This window comes from Lagopus leucura, unplaced genomic scaffold, assembly GCF_019238085.1.
Source record: "Lagopus leucura isolate 7727_CA_CO unplaced genomic scaffold, USGS_WTPT01 Super-Scaffold_100033, whole genome shotgun sequence".
Taxonomy (NCBI): Eukaryota; Metazoa; Chordata; class Aves; order Galliformes; family Phasianidae; genus Lagopus; species Lagopus leucura.
Genome location: NW_024962282.1, coordinates 2,302,275 through 2,317,675, shown reverse-complemented (window position 1 = coordinate 2,317,675; position 15,401 = coordinate 2,302,275). Strand labels below are relative to the sequence as shown.

The window sequence follows — 15,401 nt, the reverse complement described above, 5'->3', positions numbered from 1 at the left end:
GAAATAGGCAGAGGTGTGAGTGATTAATAGCTCAAATGAACAGCTTGGCATTGCCCAGTTCCTCACTCCTTTTATCAAACAAATCCCAAGACTGCAGTCTCCTTGCTGAGCATCACAGAGCACTACAGAAATTAAGAAGACAGAACTGGAGAGTGAGCGCACAGCATGTCAAGGAAAGTGGCACATACACAGCAGCATGGCATCCTATTTCCACAGGCATGGCAGCCTTGGACTAAGCAGGGAACCAAAGTGTCCCTGCTGCACGGTCTTTAAATAGGCAGGATTGGTCAGCCCAGCAATCTGTCCTGTACTTGTAACTCAGTCGATCTATAAAAATGAGGGTATGTTCTTTCCATTGTTTTAAAGATGATAATCCTCCTTTTAATTGAACTCCGTTATTTTATAAATGACCGACATTCAATGACCAATCAGTTCCCTTTTAAATATGACCACATTCATTCTTTCAGATGAAGTATCATCTACTTGGCCCGAGGCAATGATTAATAAGCAAGGGATGAAATGTTCTGATATTGTACATTGAAAAGTTAAAGACTTATCCTCACTGTCTGCTCAGCTGTTCTTTGATTAAACAAGAAAAAGCCCAAAGCTTTTTGAATTCATTTTGTCCCATAACTTCCAGTGATGGGTGCTTCAAAGGCCAGAGAAGAAAATACCTCCACTACTTTCATCTATAATGCAAAATTTCCAAGCGACAGCCATTTTGAACTTACTCCATCACTGCTGTATATGGTAAACAGAACTTTCAAACATATGTGATAGAGGATGAAAAATAAAACTTGAACCATAAATGTGCCAGTATTACAGATGGGTTTGTAAAAGGAGTTTGCACAGAATCTCGTAATTCTAAGGGAACTTTTAATGACCTGCAATATTACATTTAAAGCACTAGTTCTAAACTAAATTCAAATCAAATCCTAAAATATCATCTTCATCACAAAACCCCACCACATTATTCTTAGCTACTGATTACCTAGAGAACAGCAGACTTTTACTAAGGCTCATCCACTTGATAATGTTTTCTCTGGCCTCCTTGCATAATAGAAACTGCTATAATGATATGATTATGTGCTCAGTTGGATGCTAAAAAGTTAAATGATAAACAATGATACCTGTAGCACAGGACAAATAAAGACTCTTACATGCAGCTACAGGGATGAAGTTTCAACGAATGACACTCAAAAATGCATTCACTTCAATTAAAAAAGAAGACCAGTTAACTTCAAAAATCCCACTTCTCTTCAGTAAGGTCTTACCTTCAGTAAGGTGACTACGCACAAAAATACAGTCCAATATCTCATATTTCCAGCTCTAAATTATTAAAATTTTAATTAAAAAAATTAAAGATGATTTTTCCTTTCCAATTAGATTTGCATGTATTGGAATTTTCATTTAGACAAGACACAAATGTGAGCAGGATGTCTTACATTGGGTAGGGCTACAACTCATAACCAATGGGAAGGATGCAACTTCTGCATTATTGAATAATCTGTGATGCAGACAACAAGGAATTTTTAAAAAATAGTGAAAACCAGTTATCTGCAGATACTCAAGTGAACGACAATGAAAGGCATGTTATTTCTGTCTGGCCTTCATGACTGTAAGTTCACACAGGAAATTCAATTCGAAGTCCCTCATGTTCTTAAATGAAAAAAGGGAAACTGTAACATAACATACCAAACCTTCTCACATAACAATGCCATGTGATAGGAGAAAAAATATTTTTGATCAGTATATTGTGTGAAGAATGAAGAAAGTAAAAAACTACATAGGCACACAAAGAAATGGACAGATTAAAAACTCTCAAAGTAGTGGAGAGAACACCTCATGTAGAAAGATGGATAAATGATGTGATGCAAACCACTAGCTCAACTCTATAAAGCTATTCACTCTATTTATCACAGTATCGATTTGTTCTCTCACGGTAAAAGTGAAATCCAGAAAGATTACCATGCAATGAAAGCTAAACTACAGTTCAGTCAAGGGTGTATCTCAACAAATTGGGGCAAATCAGTTGTGCTTTTCCTGGTGTTGACTGAATTGTTCTTGTGTTTCACAACAAAAACAGCTCACTGCTTTGCTCTGTAACGTATTAATCTTAGTGAATAGTTATTTTGGCTTCTTTTTTTTTTTTTTGTCAACTTAAGATTATGAACTGACCTAGCACTTTTATCATCCTAAAACAGATAATAGGTTCCATAAAAATATCCAGAAGAAAGGCAAAACCACCTTTTTTGTAGAACAAAATATTTTTTGTACAAAAAGCCTACAAAAAAAGAATGTAAGGAAGAAAAAAAGTTGTTACGTGCAAGGGGCTGGATTAGGGCAAAGATGCTGGCATGTAAGGTAATATTTAGTCACGATTAGTTGATGTTCACATTAAAATGCTTATAATCAAAGGCACTGTCCCTGCAACTAGCAACTTACACACAGATTCCAGGCTCCCAAAAAATTATGCTGCCTGTAAAATCACTTGTGGCTCTGCAGCTTCTGCCCCTAATACTGGTGCATTACCAGGATGATTTTACAAAGGTGAAAATATTTGTTAATTGAAGCTCAATGTGAAAGGGCTGACAAAAAGAACAAGGGTACATGAGGACTTGTTGGTGCTTGAGGGACCCCAGTTCTTTCCTTGCTGCATCTGGGACTGCAGAGGATGCTGTTGGCAGCAGCCAGCTCTGCCTGCTGCATTCAGAGCCTGTGGGATGGGTTCCCATTTGTGAGGGCACTGCTGGTGCTGGGCTCACTTTCACAAGCAGACTCCTTGTTCCTTTGGGAGCTGCTGGCTGCTGCTGCTTCCCAACATCAAATTGCAACAAGGAAATGTATTTCAAGTAGAAAGAGAAGGGCGCTTTTCAAGAAGTTTCCCTCAGCTGCCTCGAAACCTCAAAACTTCTAGTACCAAGAAACACAAAGACACCTCTAAATGACTTGCTACCTGCTGTTCTCTGCAGCTACAGGGTTGGTTCATCTATTTTGGGAATGTACTAGAATGGTAATGACTGATAATAAATCAAGAAGATGCCTTAAAGGATGAAGGGTAAAGAGACTGCGGCTGTAAGGGAGATTTCAGAATATATGCTTATTGGAAGTTAGGTGTTTTGCCCACATGATACTTGGAGTGCTGCCGGATCTCTCAATATTAATAGTCTTGTCCATAGAACATTCCTGGCTGCCTTCAAATAAATAAACTAACACCTCATTTCAAGGTTAGTGAAATACAAGGATGCAACACACAGTTCTGATGAATGCTTAAATACGGTTTTTTTGTTTGTTTGTTTGCCTTTTGTTTTAAATGGTTAATTGACATTCTCTTATATGTTGACAGCTTGGTACTCATCACCTGTCTCTCACCCTCTATGACAGAAGGGCAGAATGTCATGTCAAACTTAGCAGTCCAAACCTATGCCTTTTACCTGAAACCTGCTGTTCAACACAATACAGGACCATTTTTCTAGATGCGCTGGCGAATGTCAAAAATGGAAAACAAGGAAGCAACTTTGCTTTTTAGCACATGGTTAATCATAATCTCTAAACTGAACGTTGACATGAAAATTGTTCAGAGAGTTTCTAATGGAAAACAATTTTAATTCCAAGTCTTTAAAAAAAAAAAGCCCCAGCTGCAACAAAATATGGTAATATTAATGAAAGCATATCTGGTATGCATTCAAATCTCTGCCTTCCTCACTGCTGCGAAAAGAAAAATCTCTCCCTGGTGGAAATTCACCATTTCCATAGATATAAAATTACTCTTCCCTGTAAAAATGGGTTTTCATCATTTGCATGAAATGTGATTTAATAGTGTAATTAAATTGTTGCAGTAAGCAGTGTATCTCTGCATGTTACTTGATTTGTATATACATTTGCAATCCAGACTGAGAAAAGCTGCAGTCATAGCAGAATTTTGCAGTGCCATATGAGGCTAAAATGTTTGTTCAAGTTTTGAACAAGCACTTCAAAATAAGGGGTGTAGAGATCCATGACAACAAACAAGTAGATGTGACTGCAAGGCGTTACAGAATGGCAAGCTGCACTTAATAAAAACTTTAAACAAGCAGGCAGCAATATGCTTTCTGAAGGACACTGAACTGAAAATAAACAAGGTCACAAGAAAGAGAAGGTAATGAAGGATTAAGCTTATCCCACTGAATAAAAGATTGTCATCTTCTATATACAATCTATGCTTAATTTCAACACATGTTCCTATTCAGCTATTTTTAATGATGAAGTAATGAAGTTGTATTTAGTACTACAAGAAAAACAGGCTTTCTAATAAACTGGAGCGAAACATCATGGAAATTAATGGAAGGAGACTTACTGCTTGAAATGGCAGGCAGATCATCTAGGATCTAACCTACAGGAGTGACCCCAAAATAATATCAATACATTCATTTCAGTGCCAAGGAAAAGACTACTATGCTCATTTTATACGCATAATTCCTGCTCCCTCCACACAGTCAGCTTTGTCCTGGACTTAATCTAGAAATACTGCCATTAAAGTACTTCTCCTGCTAGTATGCCTAAATTTGCTCAGGGACATGATTTAGCAGAAGTTTGTTAGAGTAGTATGGTTAGGTTGTGGTTGGACTCAATGATATTTAAGGTCTTTTCCAACCTGAGTGATTTTATGATTCTATGATTCCTAGGGGCAAAGATTATAAAACAAGAGATTCTGTTCCCATAAAATATATCTCTGCAACCTCTTCCAAATAATGAAAACAATTTCTAGTCCTACTTGATCCACAGATGCTGGCTGGCAAGTAGTGGGAACTGTAGCAAACTGGCTCGTAACCCAGCTCAGACTAACTGGATTAACTCCACTCATGGACCTTTTGGATTTATTTGATCTCAGGTTGGCCTGTTCAATCAAATTCATCTCAGTCCTAGCAGATAACTCAAATAATTTTGCTGTTATTAGTTAATAAGCCAGTATGACAGTAACCAGAAGGTTTTAGAGGGACATACTTCAACGTGGAAGTTATTTATCTGAAAATTCATACCTAATGGCAAAGGGTGCTTATACAGAAAGAAATCAGCTTAAGTAGTAAAATATGTAGTTCCATGCTATCTACCTACAAAGAGCTTCCCAGGCCAATGTTTTCTTCCAGAATAAAAATGATCTTGACTTTTTTTCACTCTACTCTCTGACAGTTATTCTGGAATGAAATCAGTTTTTATTCCAGAATAGAGTTGCCCATCAGTGAACCACTGCAGCAAAGATAACTGCAACACAGTGAGCTATAGCAGTGTTTGAAAGAGAATTTCTCAGTGCAGAAAGCCTAACATTTCAGCAATTCTGAGATGTTATCTCTGACCTACTTTGAGCAAAGTACCACAGAGATACCTCCAAATAGGCATCCAACTATTTTTCGAAATCAACCACTGCTTCTGTGCTGCATAGAATTAATACAAGGAAAGAAGAGCAGAGGAGGATGGTAGGTGTAAAGTGTTCCTTTTGCAGCATTTGCTGTACAGGAATTGACTTAACAAACGTGTTCATCCGAGCAATGTAGTTCATTCAGCAGACCTTCAACTCCCATCAAAGACTCATTCTTAACTAAAAATCTGCATGCCTAGAGCAGAAACAAATGAACGGAAAAGAGCAGAATAGTTCTTTAGAAACAGCCCAGCTGTCTCATGCATCCGACACTCCCACATACAAATGTATTCATTGAAGGGGAAAAAAAAAAAGCACCAACCCTGAAGTTGAATACTGTAGTTAAAACCGGTCATCAGAACCTAATGATGTGTCGTGCAAACACTAAGAACGTTCCCAAAGAAGACCACAACAAAAAAGGATGCTTTCAGATTTCTTGTAATATTTTCAAGAGTAATGTTCCCAACAAATGATTTTATAAGGCAATAAGGCACTGTACTAAGTAACTAAATTCTCCTAAGTCGGCTTTTGCTAACGGCATGGCTTATTACAAAGACAGCTGACCCTCAAAGACTAACAAACTCTTAGGATGAATATGAGAAACATTATCTTTTGCTCCTCTGAGACCTTGTTAAATATTGAAAGGGTTTGAGAGAAAAATCAGGAGATTTAAGGAGAAGAGATTAGTAAATATTCCAGTAAATGGTACAGTACAGCATAACAGGAAGGGTCACTCTTTACCTTAAGAGCACAGTTAATCTCACTTAAGTCAGAAAGTCCACTATGGTGCAAACTGTTGCAAAATTTACTTCAATTAACATAGATAATATGCTACCTTTTATAGGATTATAATGCCTGTTTTTCTGAGCTTTTTTCTGAGCTACTGATTCTACCTACAGTACAAAAAGTTCAGTGTATAATGGCACCTGATGAGCAAGGAGAAGAAATATGTTCTCCGTGTTTAAAAAACATAAAAAACCTAAAACTAAAAAAGTGCCCATCATTTGTAAACCTACACTTCTCACAGTATGATCTGTTAGTCCAGCAAATGTCTGCTACAACCCTGCTAAAAGGTGTGGCCACTAGCTGAAAATGACATTACGCAACAGACAAAAAGTAGAGCACACGCAGTGCACTTGAGAGACATCTGAAAGGACTGACAGTTATGCTTTTGTTTGTTCTAAAACTAAGATACTGCTTTGGCCTTTTTTGTTCAGGTGTAGATTCACTAAAACATCTTAGGCTTCGGTTTTTCAGACATTGAACCCTAACTACTCTGCCACCTAATAGAATTCTCAATCTGAAAACATCCATTGCTCTCCCAGTACCCTTCTATTTCAGCTCATGTCCCACACACTCATCAACACTAACAGAAGAAAACCTTTGGCTATGGAGTTGAATCAAATTCAACATATGCAGAGCAAGAGAGACTGAAGATCACTGTTCTTTATACCTCTTGGATGTACTATCAGCCTGGAACGAGATCTATAAGAGACACAACATTGAACATGTGCAACCCAAGCTTTTCTCTAGGATAACCTGGGGAAAAGTACACACCTAAGCATCATCAGGGGCAACTAGCATGGGCCACCCGAATACAGAACTAAATAACGACTGGTTTCCTGAGGATTTATTGCTGATGACAATTCTCTGAACAGTACAGAAATGGCTTTACAGTTTTTCACCTGAAGTGTCTCTGTCCATTTTGGAATTTGTAATTTTTAATAAGAAACTGCAGACCACAGTTTACAACTTTTGGATATTCTTCTCTACCTACTCGCCTACTTTAATGAAACTTGCAGAAATGTGGTATCTTTGAGGTCGTGATATACAAACTTAGTTGAAATTAGTTAAGAAGTTTCAAATTTATCATTAACACTGACAAGATCCATAGACTAGTACAGTATGAGCTTTACTTCAGAGGAAGCAAAGGCTGATGACACTTTAATATTGCCAACTGATCTGAACTGGTAGCTAGTTCCCTTCCTCTGTTCCCTATTCTTCCATGGCCCAGTGGCTCTTACTCCCAAACAAGTGAAGGTTATCGATTATTCACTAGAAAATAACACCTTTCTTCTCACAGCATGAACTTAGCACTGTCAGCATCATACTACAACTTGCAGTAAACATGCATGCAATAGACCACATTCGTATACCATGGTATATGGTGCTGCTGTTGCTGTTAAGATACGATTCAACCAATGGTGCTTGTTCCTCCGAATGTTTCGTTCTACGCGCTCTTGTGCGACTGTCCACATTGGACTGAACCATTAACGGCTCCTGGCGCTTTTTTTTCTGCTTCTGCTCTAGCAATGCTCGCTGAGGAAAATACAAAGAAAATCAGGTTACTGGACTCCAAACAATAGCAATCTTCGATGAAAAACAATAGATCATCTTCAGGTCTTCTAAGTTTTCTAGTGGTGGGAATTGGCAAGTAGGATCTTGGGTTATTTTGGGTAATAGGAAATCTTTCGGGGAAAAAAAAAAACCACCAACCCACTGCTAAAACACCTTCTGCTGAAAACAGCAAACAATTAAAATAGATCTTTCTGAGCACTCTATCAGCTGTCAGAGCTTACTTGGAAATAACCTTTGGAAAAACAACAGTGAGAGAAGCTGTGAAGCAATGGGAGGGTAAGCAAGGGCATGAGACACAGAGATGCCAATTTAAATTTCCATAAATCAAAAGCAGATCATTTGCAAATTAGAAACAAATGATAATGCTGGACGTAAGCTTAATCTAATTATACAAGACAAACTTTAATTAAACATTTGAATTTCTCAGCTACACCTGCAGAAAATCAAAGCAATACTGATGGAATGCAAGGAATTATCCTGGCAGTCTTGCAAATTTCTTCTCCCAGCTGCTTTGTGCAGTTTCCATTGATACCTCTCTGTTTGACACATCTTCCACAGTCTCAGAGAACAGAAATGTTTATTTTAATTATCCATTTCTTTACCACCCCTGTGCTGATGTACAGTGATATCTTTTTTGGATATGCTTTTAAAAGCATATCCATATGGACATGCTAGAAATTAAGAACAAGAATGGAGACTGGAGCCTTACAGCTCCTTAAGCTGTCTGTAACGTTCCAATATAACTTCAGAATGGTCAGCATAACAATAAGCAGAAAGTTTTCTCATTTTCTCACTTGAAAATGAAATGCTAGTAGACATGCAAACAAAAACAAAAAACAAAAAGATGGGAGAAGAAATGGATGTAACAATAAAAATTAAACTTACAAGGTTTAATTATAAACACAAAGGTTTATGGAAGAGGCATCACACACACAAAAAAGGTGAAATGGAAACCTCAAACCCCATTAAAATTTAACAGCAAAATTTCCTGAGATTTCATTAGAGAGATTCTGAATCATTTTCTATGAATCATGCAGGATAACAGTAGCAAAACAGATAACATAGAACATAATGCCACTGGTTTGTAGCCACAAGGTTAAATACATGGAACGAAAAGGAAAAGATGTAAAAACTCCGTGGTAAATCTCTGCTGGCCAACAACTTTGCAAAAACTTCTTGTCCTTTTCAGTCCACTAATGTGATAAACACATTGTAAGCAAACTTAAAATGAGTTCAGGGCAGTAGAGATGTTAATCTCATAAGAAAAATTTCAGTAGAAGTTAGAATTTTACATAAGCTGTGACCTCCACAGACTTCTCATTTGCATTCCCTAATCAGAGATGCAATTTTCTTGCATGATATATTTACCAATTACCAGACATGCGTGTTGCAGATTTCACTGCTCCAAGATCTAGACTTCAGAAGGCAATAAGATACTCCTCCAAATCTTACCTGTCTGTCAAGCTTCTGCTGACGCAGGTTGCTCCCCTCATCATCCAGAACACTGTAAAGACAAGTACATAATTAGAACAGATTTATCACTCAAAATAAACACCAAACAGCAATCACTGAAGCCAAGTGCCACAAAAGCTACTTATGTAAAACTTCCACTGTGCTCCATGGAAGTTTGCCTGTCTCAACTCGCAAAAGCCGGCTTAAGAGAGTTTAAATGCAGTCTGTGAAAGACTGGAAAACTCTGGTTCACATAAATTTTAATAAAAAGTTTATATCAACCAGATCACAAAGAAATGCAAACTCTATGGTCTACAGCTTGTTTTCTTCTCCACCATCTTCTAATGAAAATATCAATGTAAACAGCAATGGGATTTGACTGAAAATTTGCATGTAAGTCATATGCAAAGTAATGAGCGTTAGGAACTCAGCAGTATTTAAAATCATCTTAGAAAAATTAACCATCCAGACTTTGCAAACTGAACACCAGAATTTATTTCCGAATACCTGAAGTCACACTTATTGACATGCTGTTCAATCCTTAGAGACTGGCAAGACAAACAGCATGGTGCCACTGATGTATTTCTTTCTGCTAATTGTTAGTAGCTGGGAGATTAGCTCCAGCACTTTCAATTGTTTTCATTAATTAGATGTTAAAGCTAATGGTATTGCAATCAGAAAACTATTCTTATGAGGTATTTTATCAAATGACTGACTATACTTCTTTTCTAGAGAATAAAGGTCTCCATTGTAAGAACATTATGGTTAAACTTTGAATGCAGATCATTAAGTCTTTTAAATTGTAATATATCACCTACAAGGAATACTCTGTTACAGAAATAGCCTCTTACAAGCAGAATCCATTTCCTCTTACAGCACTTAAAAAAAAATAATAAAGAGATTAGCTCCATTTCTATGATCACTCTTAACTATTAAGAGATAAAAAGGATTCCAGGACAAATGAACCTGCATTCTGACATATGTAAAGCCAAATTATATTACAATGGAAATAAAGGGGACTTCCCATGCATTAATACATACTCCTTAGGAGAAAAATCAACCTAGCAGTAGAGCTTAAAAAGACATACAGATGGTCATCTTACCAACACCAGCTTCATCAAGATCTGCAATTAAGTACTACTGGTAGTATCAGCCTTTAAAATTTACACAATTCTTAATTCTTACCAAGACTGGCATTCCAAGAACTGAAACTATGCTGTACAATAACCTGAGGAAGGAAATAATGCAGTCTCTTGTAGACACAATGCATTATTCATAATTAAAAAAAAAAAAAAAAAAGAAATTCTTCTGCTTTATACCAAGCATTCTTAATTAGATAAATTACAGAAACAAGTTACAAGAAGGCACATATTCCTCTACGGTACACAGTATCTGCTTATCCAGAGGTGTTTTAGTACAACCACAATACATATTGGCTGCACTAATACCCAGTGAGATACCTTCGAACTAACAGTTGAGTAAAAGATACCAAGAAGAAACTTTTGGGCTTAATGGACTGAACAAATCCTTCTCATTTAAGATAATGCTAGAGAAAAAGACAAAAACATGTAATGATGATAGCACAGATCCTAAGAACTGCAGAGGCAGCAATGCATGTGCAGCTGTAATAGAGAGTTCAAGAGCCAATATTGCTCCACTTCACCAGTCATTTGCAGAGCTAAGGAGAAAACTCTGATCTCTTCTTTCATATTCTGCTTTATAAAGCAGACTGTGCTGACGCCCTCAGATTTGTTAAATGAGATATTTATACACTTCTCAGACATTCCATAAAGCATCAGTTCAGTAGTCATCTTTACGTGCATATAATGGTTTCGGTACTATGCTGGATCAGCTTTAATTCCAAATTCTCTATCACAGACAAGGTGTATGGGCACTCAGGATGTCTGTAGCTTCCTCTGCTTTCCTATATCATATCCTGATGTACCACACTGTGTAGAACAAGGGAGAAGGGAAATCTCCTCAGACTTGCTTTAAGCCTCACCTGGGTCTCCCTGGGAAGCCACAAGCTGACCTCAGGGGTCCAACTAAACAAGCACAGCTCCACAGGTCTTCTTACTCACAGCTTAACTTAAACACAGGTGTTTAAGTAGCACCACAGCAAACATCAGGCAGAGGAAGAGTGTGATTTGCATTGATTCAGTATTCCAGGAAAACAAAGCAACTGTATCAGACATGCTGAAGGACTACCAAGAAACAAATCTCCATCTAAAAGCTGTGGATGCCATAACATGAAAACACCCTTCCATATTGCCCTTTTACTGCAAGACATTGGTAAGTGAATAAGTATAATCAAAGCTGACAGCAAGAGCATCATGCCTTGATACCCACCTGCAAATGCCTTCTGCAGCTTCCAAGTCTTTCTTTCTGTGACTTTGTATTTTATCAAGTTCTGGGTCGTTTCCCACAATCCTTTTGTAAATGTGCACTTGCCCTTGCTGCAGTATCTAGGCTGCAATGCTCAACACTAAAACTGAACTCCAGCTTTCTTCACAGACACCAAGGTTCAGCAGAATACAGTTCATCAATTCTCTCACCTTTCAGATGGACGGAATTGTATTAGAATGCTTTACTGCCATCAGACAGCCACACCACTCTTCTGAGTCCATCACAGTGTAGTCAGGGCCTTAAAAGTAATCCAATTACCACCAGTTATATTTTAACAATTACCAATGCCACAACCACTGAAAAGCTGTGACTTTGTCCTTTCTTGATGCTCATGCAAGCCTAGAGAAGAAAAGGATCCAATGTAGCCTGTATATTCTTCTGATATAATAGCAAAATGCTCTGGTCTGAGACCATACTCTTTGCTGTTAGTTTCTATGAGACCTTGGAACTGTTGATTAACAGCCAGTAATTCACATACCCTGAATTTCAATGGAAGAACTCTCCTCAGACTGGGTGACTTCCAAGATTTACCATAAAGAAACATTAGGCTTTGGTAAAAAATAAATAACTAAATAAACAAAAGATTTGTTTCTGGAGCAATGCCATCAAGCCCTCACTTTTGCTGCCTTAAAAAGAACTGCAGCAGACCCTGAGATGCAAATGTGTCTGCATCTGGTACTCCTTGCACTCTGGTGGGTATTTCAGACTCCAAGAGCTGAAATACAGCAGATTTGCCCTTTCATTTCTTTGGAATAGATGAAAGTCTAGGAGTAGCAGCAGAGTCTTTACCCTTCCTGAAAAGAGCAGAAACCAATTGCTTTTTCCCTTGGAAGAAGGGAAGAGAAACAGTACTTCTGTAGCATAAGCTGTGTGCAAGGAGACCCAGACCATCTTACATAAATTCAGAAGCAGCAAAGATTTTGTTGTTCCATAGTCAAAATAAGTGACATGGACACAGACTGAAGTCCCAGAACAGTAGGAAAACCAAAGCTGTAACATGGCAGGATCACTACAGGAAATAATCTCGTAGAGAATGAGGCTGTTAGAACAATTCTGCCTACATGCGTGGTGAGATGCTAGAAAATCCCAGTAGCAGCATGAAACTCAGTCAGTCTTAATAAGGAAATATACTTTATAGCTCATGAAAATTAAATTACTGAAGAGAATACATACATGTGAGCAATTTGTGCTGAAGCATCCTGAAGATCCAGCAAGCTGCACTTTCCCTTCTATTTGACCAATTATCATGTATTCACCTAGCAACTTGGCCATGGCTTAAACAACATTTGTAAGGAAGAGCGATTTTACACTGTGTATTATATTAAAAACAGTATTCCAGGTTTGCAGCAATACATTCTATTCCAAATTCAGTTAACAAATCATAGCTTGTATATATTTCCTTGTAGATAACGATTCAGAGAAGACTCATCCATCTATATTCAAACTCAAGCAACTTACCCTTGAGAACTTACTGGATGTTGGGCTTAAGAAGTTTGCAAGACTACAGCTATATATTATAGAGATTCAAGTTGAAAGTGTGGTCCAAGATCCATAAAACAGATAGCAATATTTTCAAATTTTGTACATGGCATTTGATTCAAACATCCCCCATCCTGTTTTCTAAAGGGAACTATAAATGAAATATCACCTTGTCAAAGCATTACTTTTTAACACACTTTTTAAACCAAAATCTATTTTACTGAGACAGTTACAACATAAAATTCAATTTACACAAAAATAAACAGGCTTCCTAAAGCACTGCGTATCATAACAAAGACAAAAATGTAAGAACTTAGTTTATCTTAGTATCCCAAGCTCTTCATAATCTGTTTTCCTTAAAAATCTTTTGGAAAGAAACTCCAGAAGTTTTAAGGACAAAAGCTTACCATTAAGCTTTTAAACCATTTAAACCATTATATGAAGCTCCTCAATTTGCTTGCTATATTTTCCTTTAACTTCACATTGCTTGATTTCAATTTAAATAAAATAGGGAAAGCCTTAATCCAAATACATTTAACAGAGAGCGACTCAACTTCTTTCACTGAATGTGCAAACTGCTCACATTTCAGTAAGCCACTGCAAGCAAAAAGAACAAACAAGAGATGTTTTTAATTAAAATCTGCAGGATGTATGTAGTCATTAATTTATTTACTTCTTTTTTTAGAAGAAGTCTGACACTGTAAAGCAGATGTTGCTTTTGCCAAAGGAAGCAATGTTTTCTTTCTTCCTGACGCTGCCTTACAGAGAAGGATTTTCCAAGACAATAATGTTTTATTAGCACAGAGGTCTGAAATCATATCTATCATATCTCTGCAGTTCAGCACTTAACTGTAATGAGAAAAGTTCCTGTATTAACAAATATTCATACGACTACTAAACTTTCATATACTGTTTAAAAGTGTCACCCATGCATTTTCCTCTACTGCTTGTTCATGACAATACCTTGCTAACAGCAGCACTCCAAAACTCCATGTGAAATCAGGGACCTTCGTACAAGCAAGATATGCATACATAGTCAGGGAGAACTCCTGAAACAAACAGTTGAGCTTATAAAAAGTTAAGAGTTTGGATAATGGGGTAATAGTAGCCCATGTACAATACTAAACTATACTGCAGTCTTGCAGCGAAGAAACCCAATATGTTGCTGTGTCAAGTGAAGTAGGTTATGGGATCTTATAGAATAAGGCTGACTCAGAAGTACATGAATGGGTGTAATGTGCCTTTTGAACATTACATAGTCTCTGCAGACATGAAGTTAAAGCATGCAGAGAAACAGCACTTGACTTAGAAGATACCATCTGTCACGTTCAGCTGATTACACTTCTCTGTAATCTCCATGCTTCCATAAAATCACAGTAGTTCAATAAAATCCAACTACTCTGGATAATGTTACTGTCAAGAAATGCTCCTGTACGTGTCCACCAACGTGGCCAAGGAACCTGCAGACACAAGTCATGCTGCAGAGGGAATGGCATACAGGTTCTTCAAACCACTGACATTCCACGAGTTCCCCACCGGCAAGCCAGCAAACTATAAAACCCCAACACCTGCAAGCCCACATAAAATGAGATCTGTTCTCCCATGTATGCCGTATGTTGAACTGTCCAGACATCTCTTACTGCACATTAAATACTTGGAATAGAACTAGATATGTGCTACAGAACAGTATTATAACAGACACACATCCTAACCAAAGACTTATTAAAAACAAAAACAACACCATCCTGAAACTCTGTAAGGTTTCCTCTAGCTAAGAATAATAAAGGTTTTCTGACCCCAAAGTGGCTGCTCAATCATCTGATCTAGAATGCAACCTTCAGCTACTATCACTGTGATAAAATAAGCCCCTTCTTTCCTGGGCCATATAAACATGCAAAAGAGAAAAAGGGACAGGAGTATGGATATGTTTTTTTATTAGAATTACCAGCACTGAATCAGTCACAAAACACAAGAAGATGCAGAGTGGCAATGTTTCAAATGATAGCAAAAGTAATGCCTGCAGGGCAGATGGCTGAAAGCAGAAATTGAATTTGTAGTTGCACAAATAATTACAGAACCAAATGCTTTATTTTCTGTTCTAATCCTGTCTAGCACACTAATTTCCTAATTAAAAATCAGTAAATGAATGAGACCTTTCTGAACTGCTGGTCCTGTTAGGGTTATCTAAATGTTCATGGTACATTAAGATCTACAGCACTTAATTCTGTTTATCCAACAGTTCTGTTTTGGGGATTTAAAAAGAACAAAAAACTTTTTAGTATCCTTTTTTTTTTTTTTTTTTTTTTTTTTT

General features: G+C 37.3%; 1 protein-coding gene across 3 annotated transcripts in view; it reads right to left on the bottom strand.

Annotated features, from left to right (window-relative positions):
* Positions 1 to 15,401, bottom strand: part of TUB (TUB bipartite transcription factor) — a 66,889-nt gene that overhangs the window by 35,630 nt on the left and 15,858 nt on the right. For all 3 annotated transcript variants that reach the window (XR_006180989.1, XM_042882110.1, XM_042882109.1), the window contains exons 2-3: positions 9,206 to 9,257; positions 7,552 to 7,714 (exon numbers count right to left, since the gene is read on the bottom strand). Coding sequence is in view for 2 of the 3 variants with exons in the window: in XM_042882110.1 (XP_042738044.1) it covers positions 7,552 to 7,714; positions 9,206 to 9,257 (215 nt within the window). In the remaining variant the exon portion in view is untranslated. The remainder of the gene's footprint in view (positions 1 to 7,551; positions 7,715 to 9,205; positions 9,258 to 15,401) is intronic.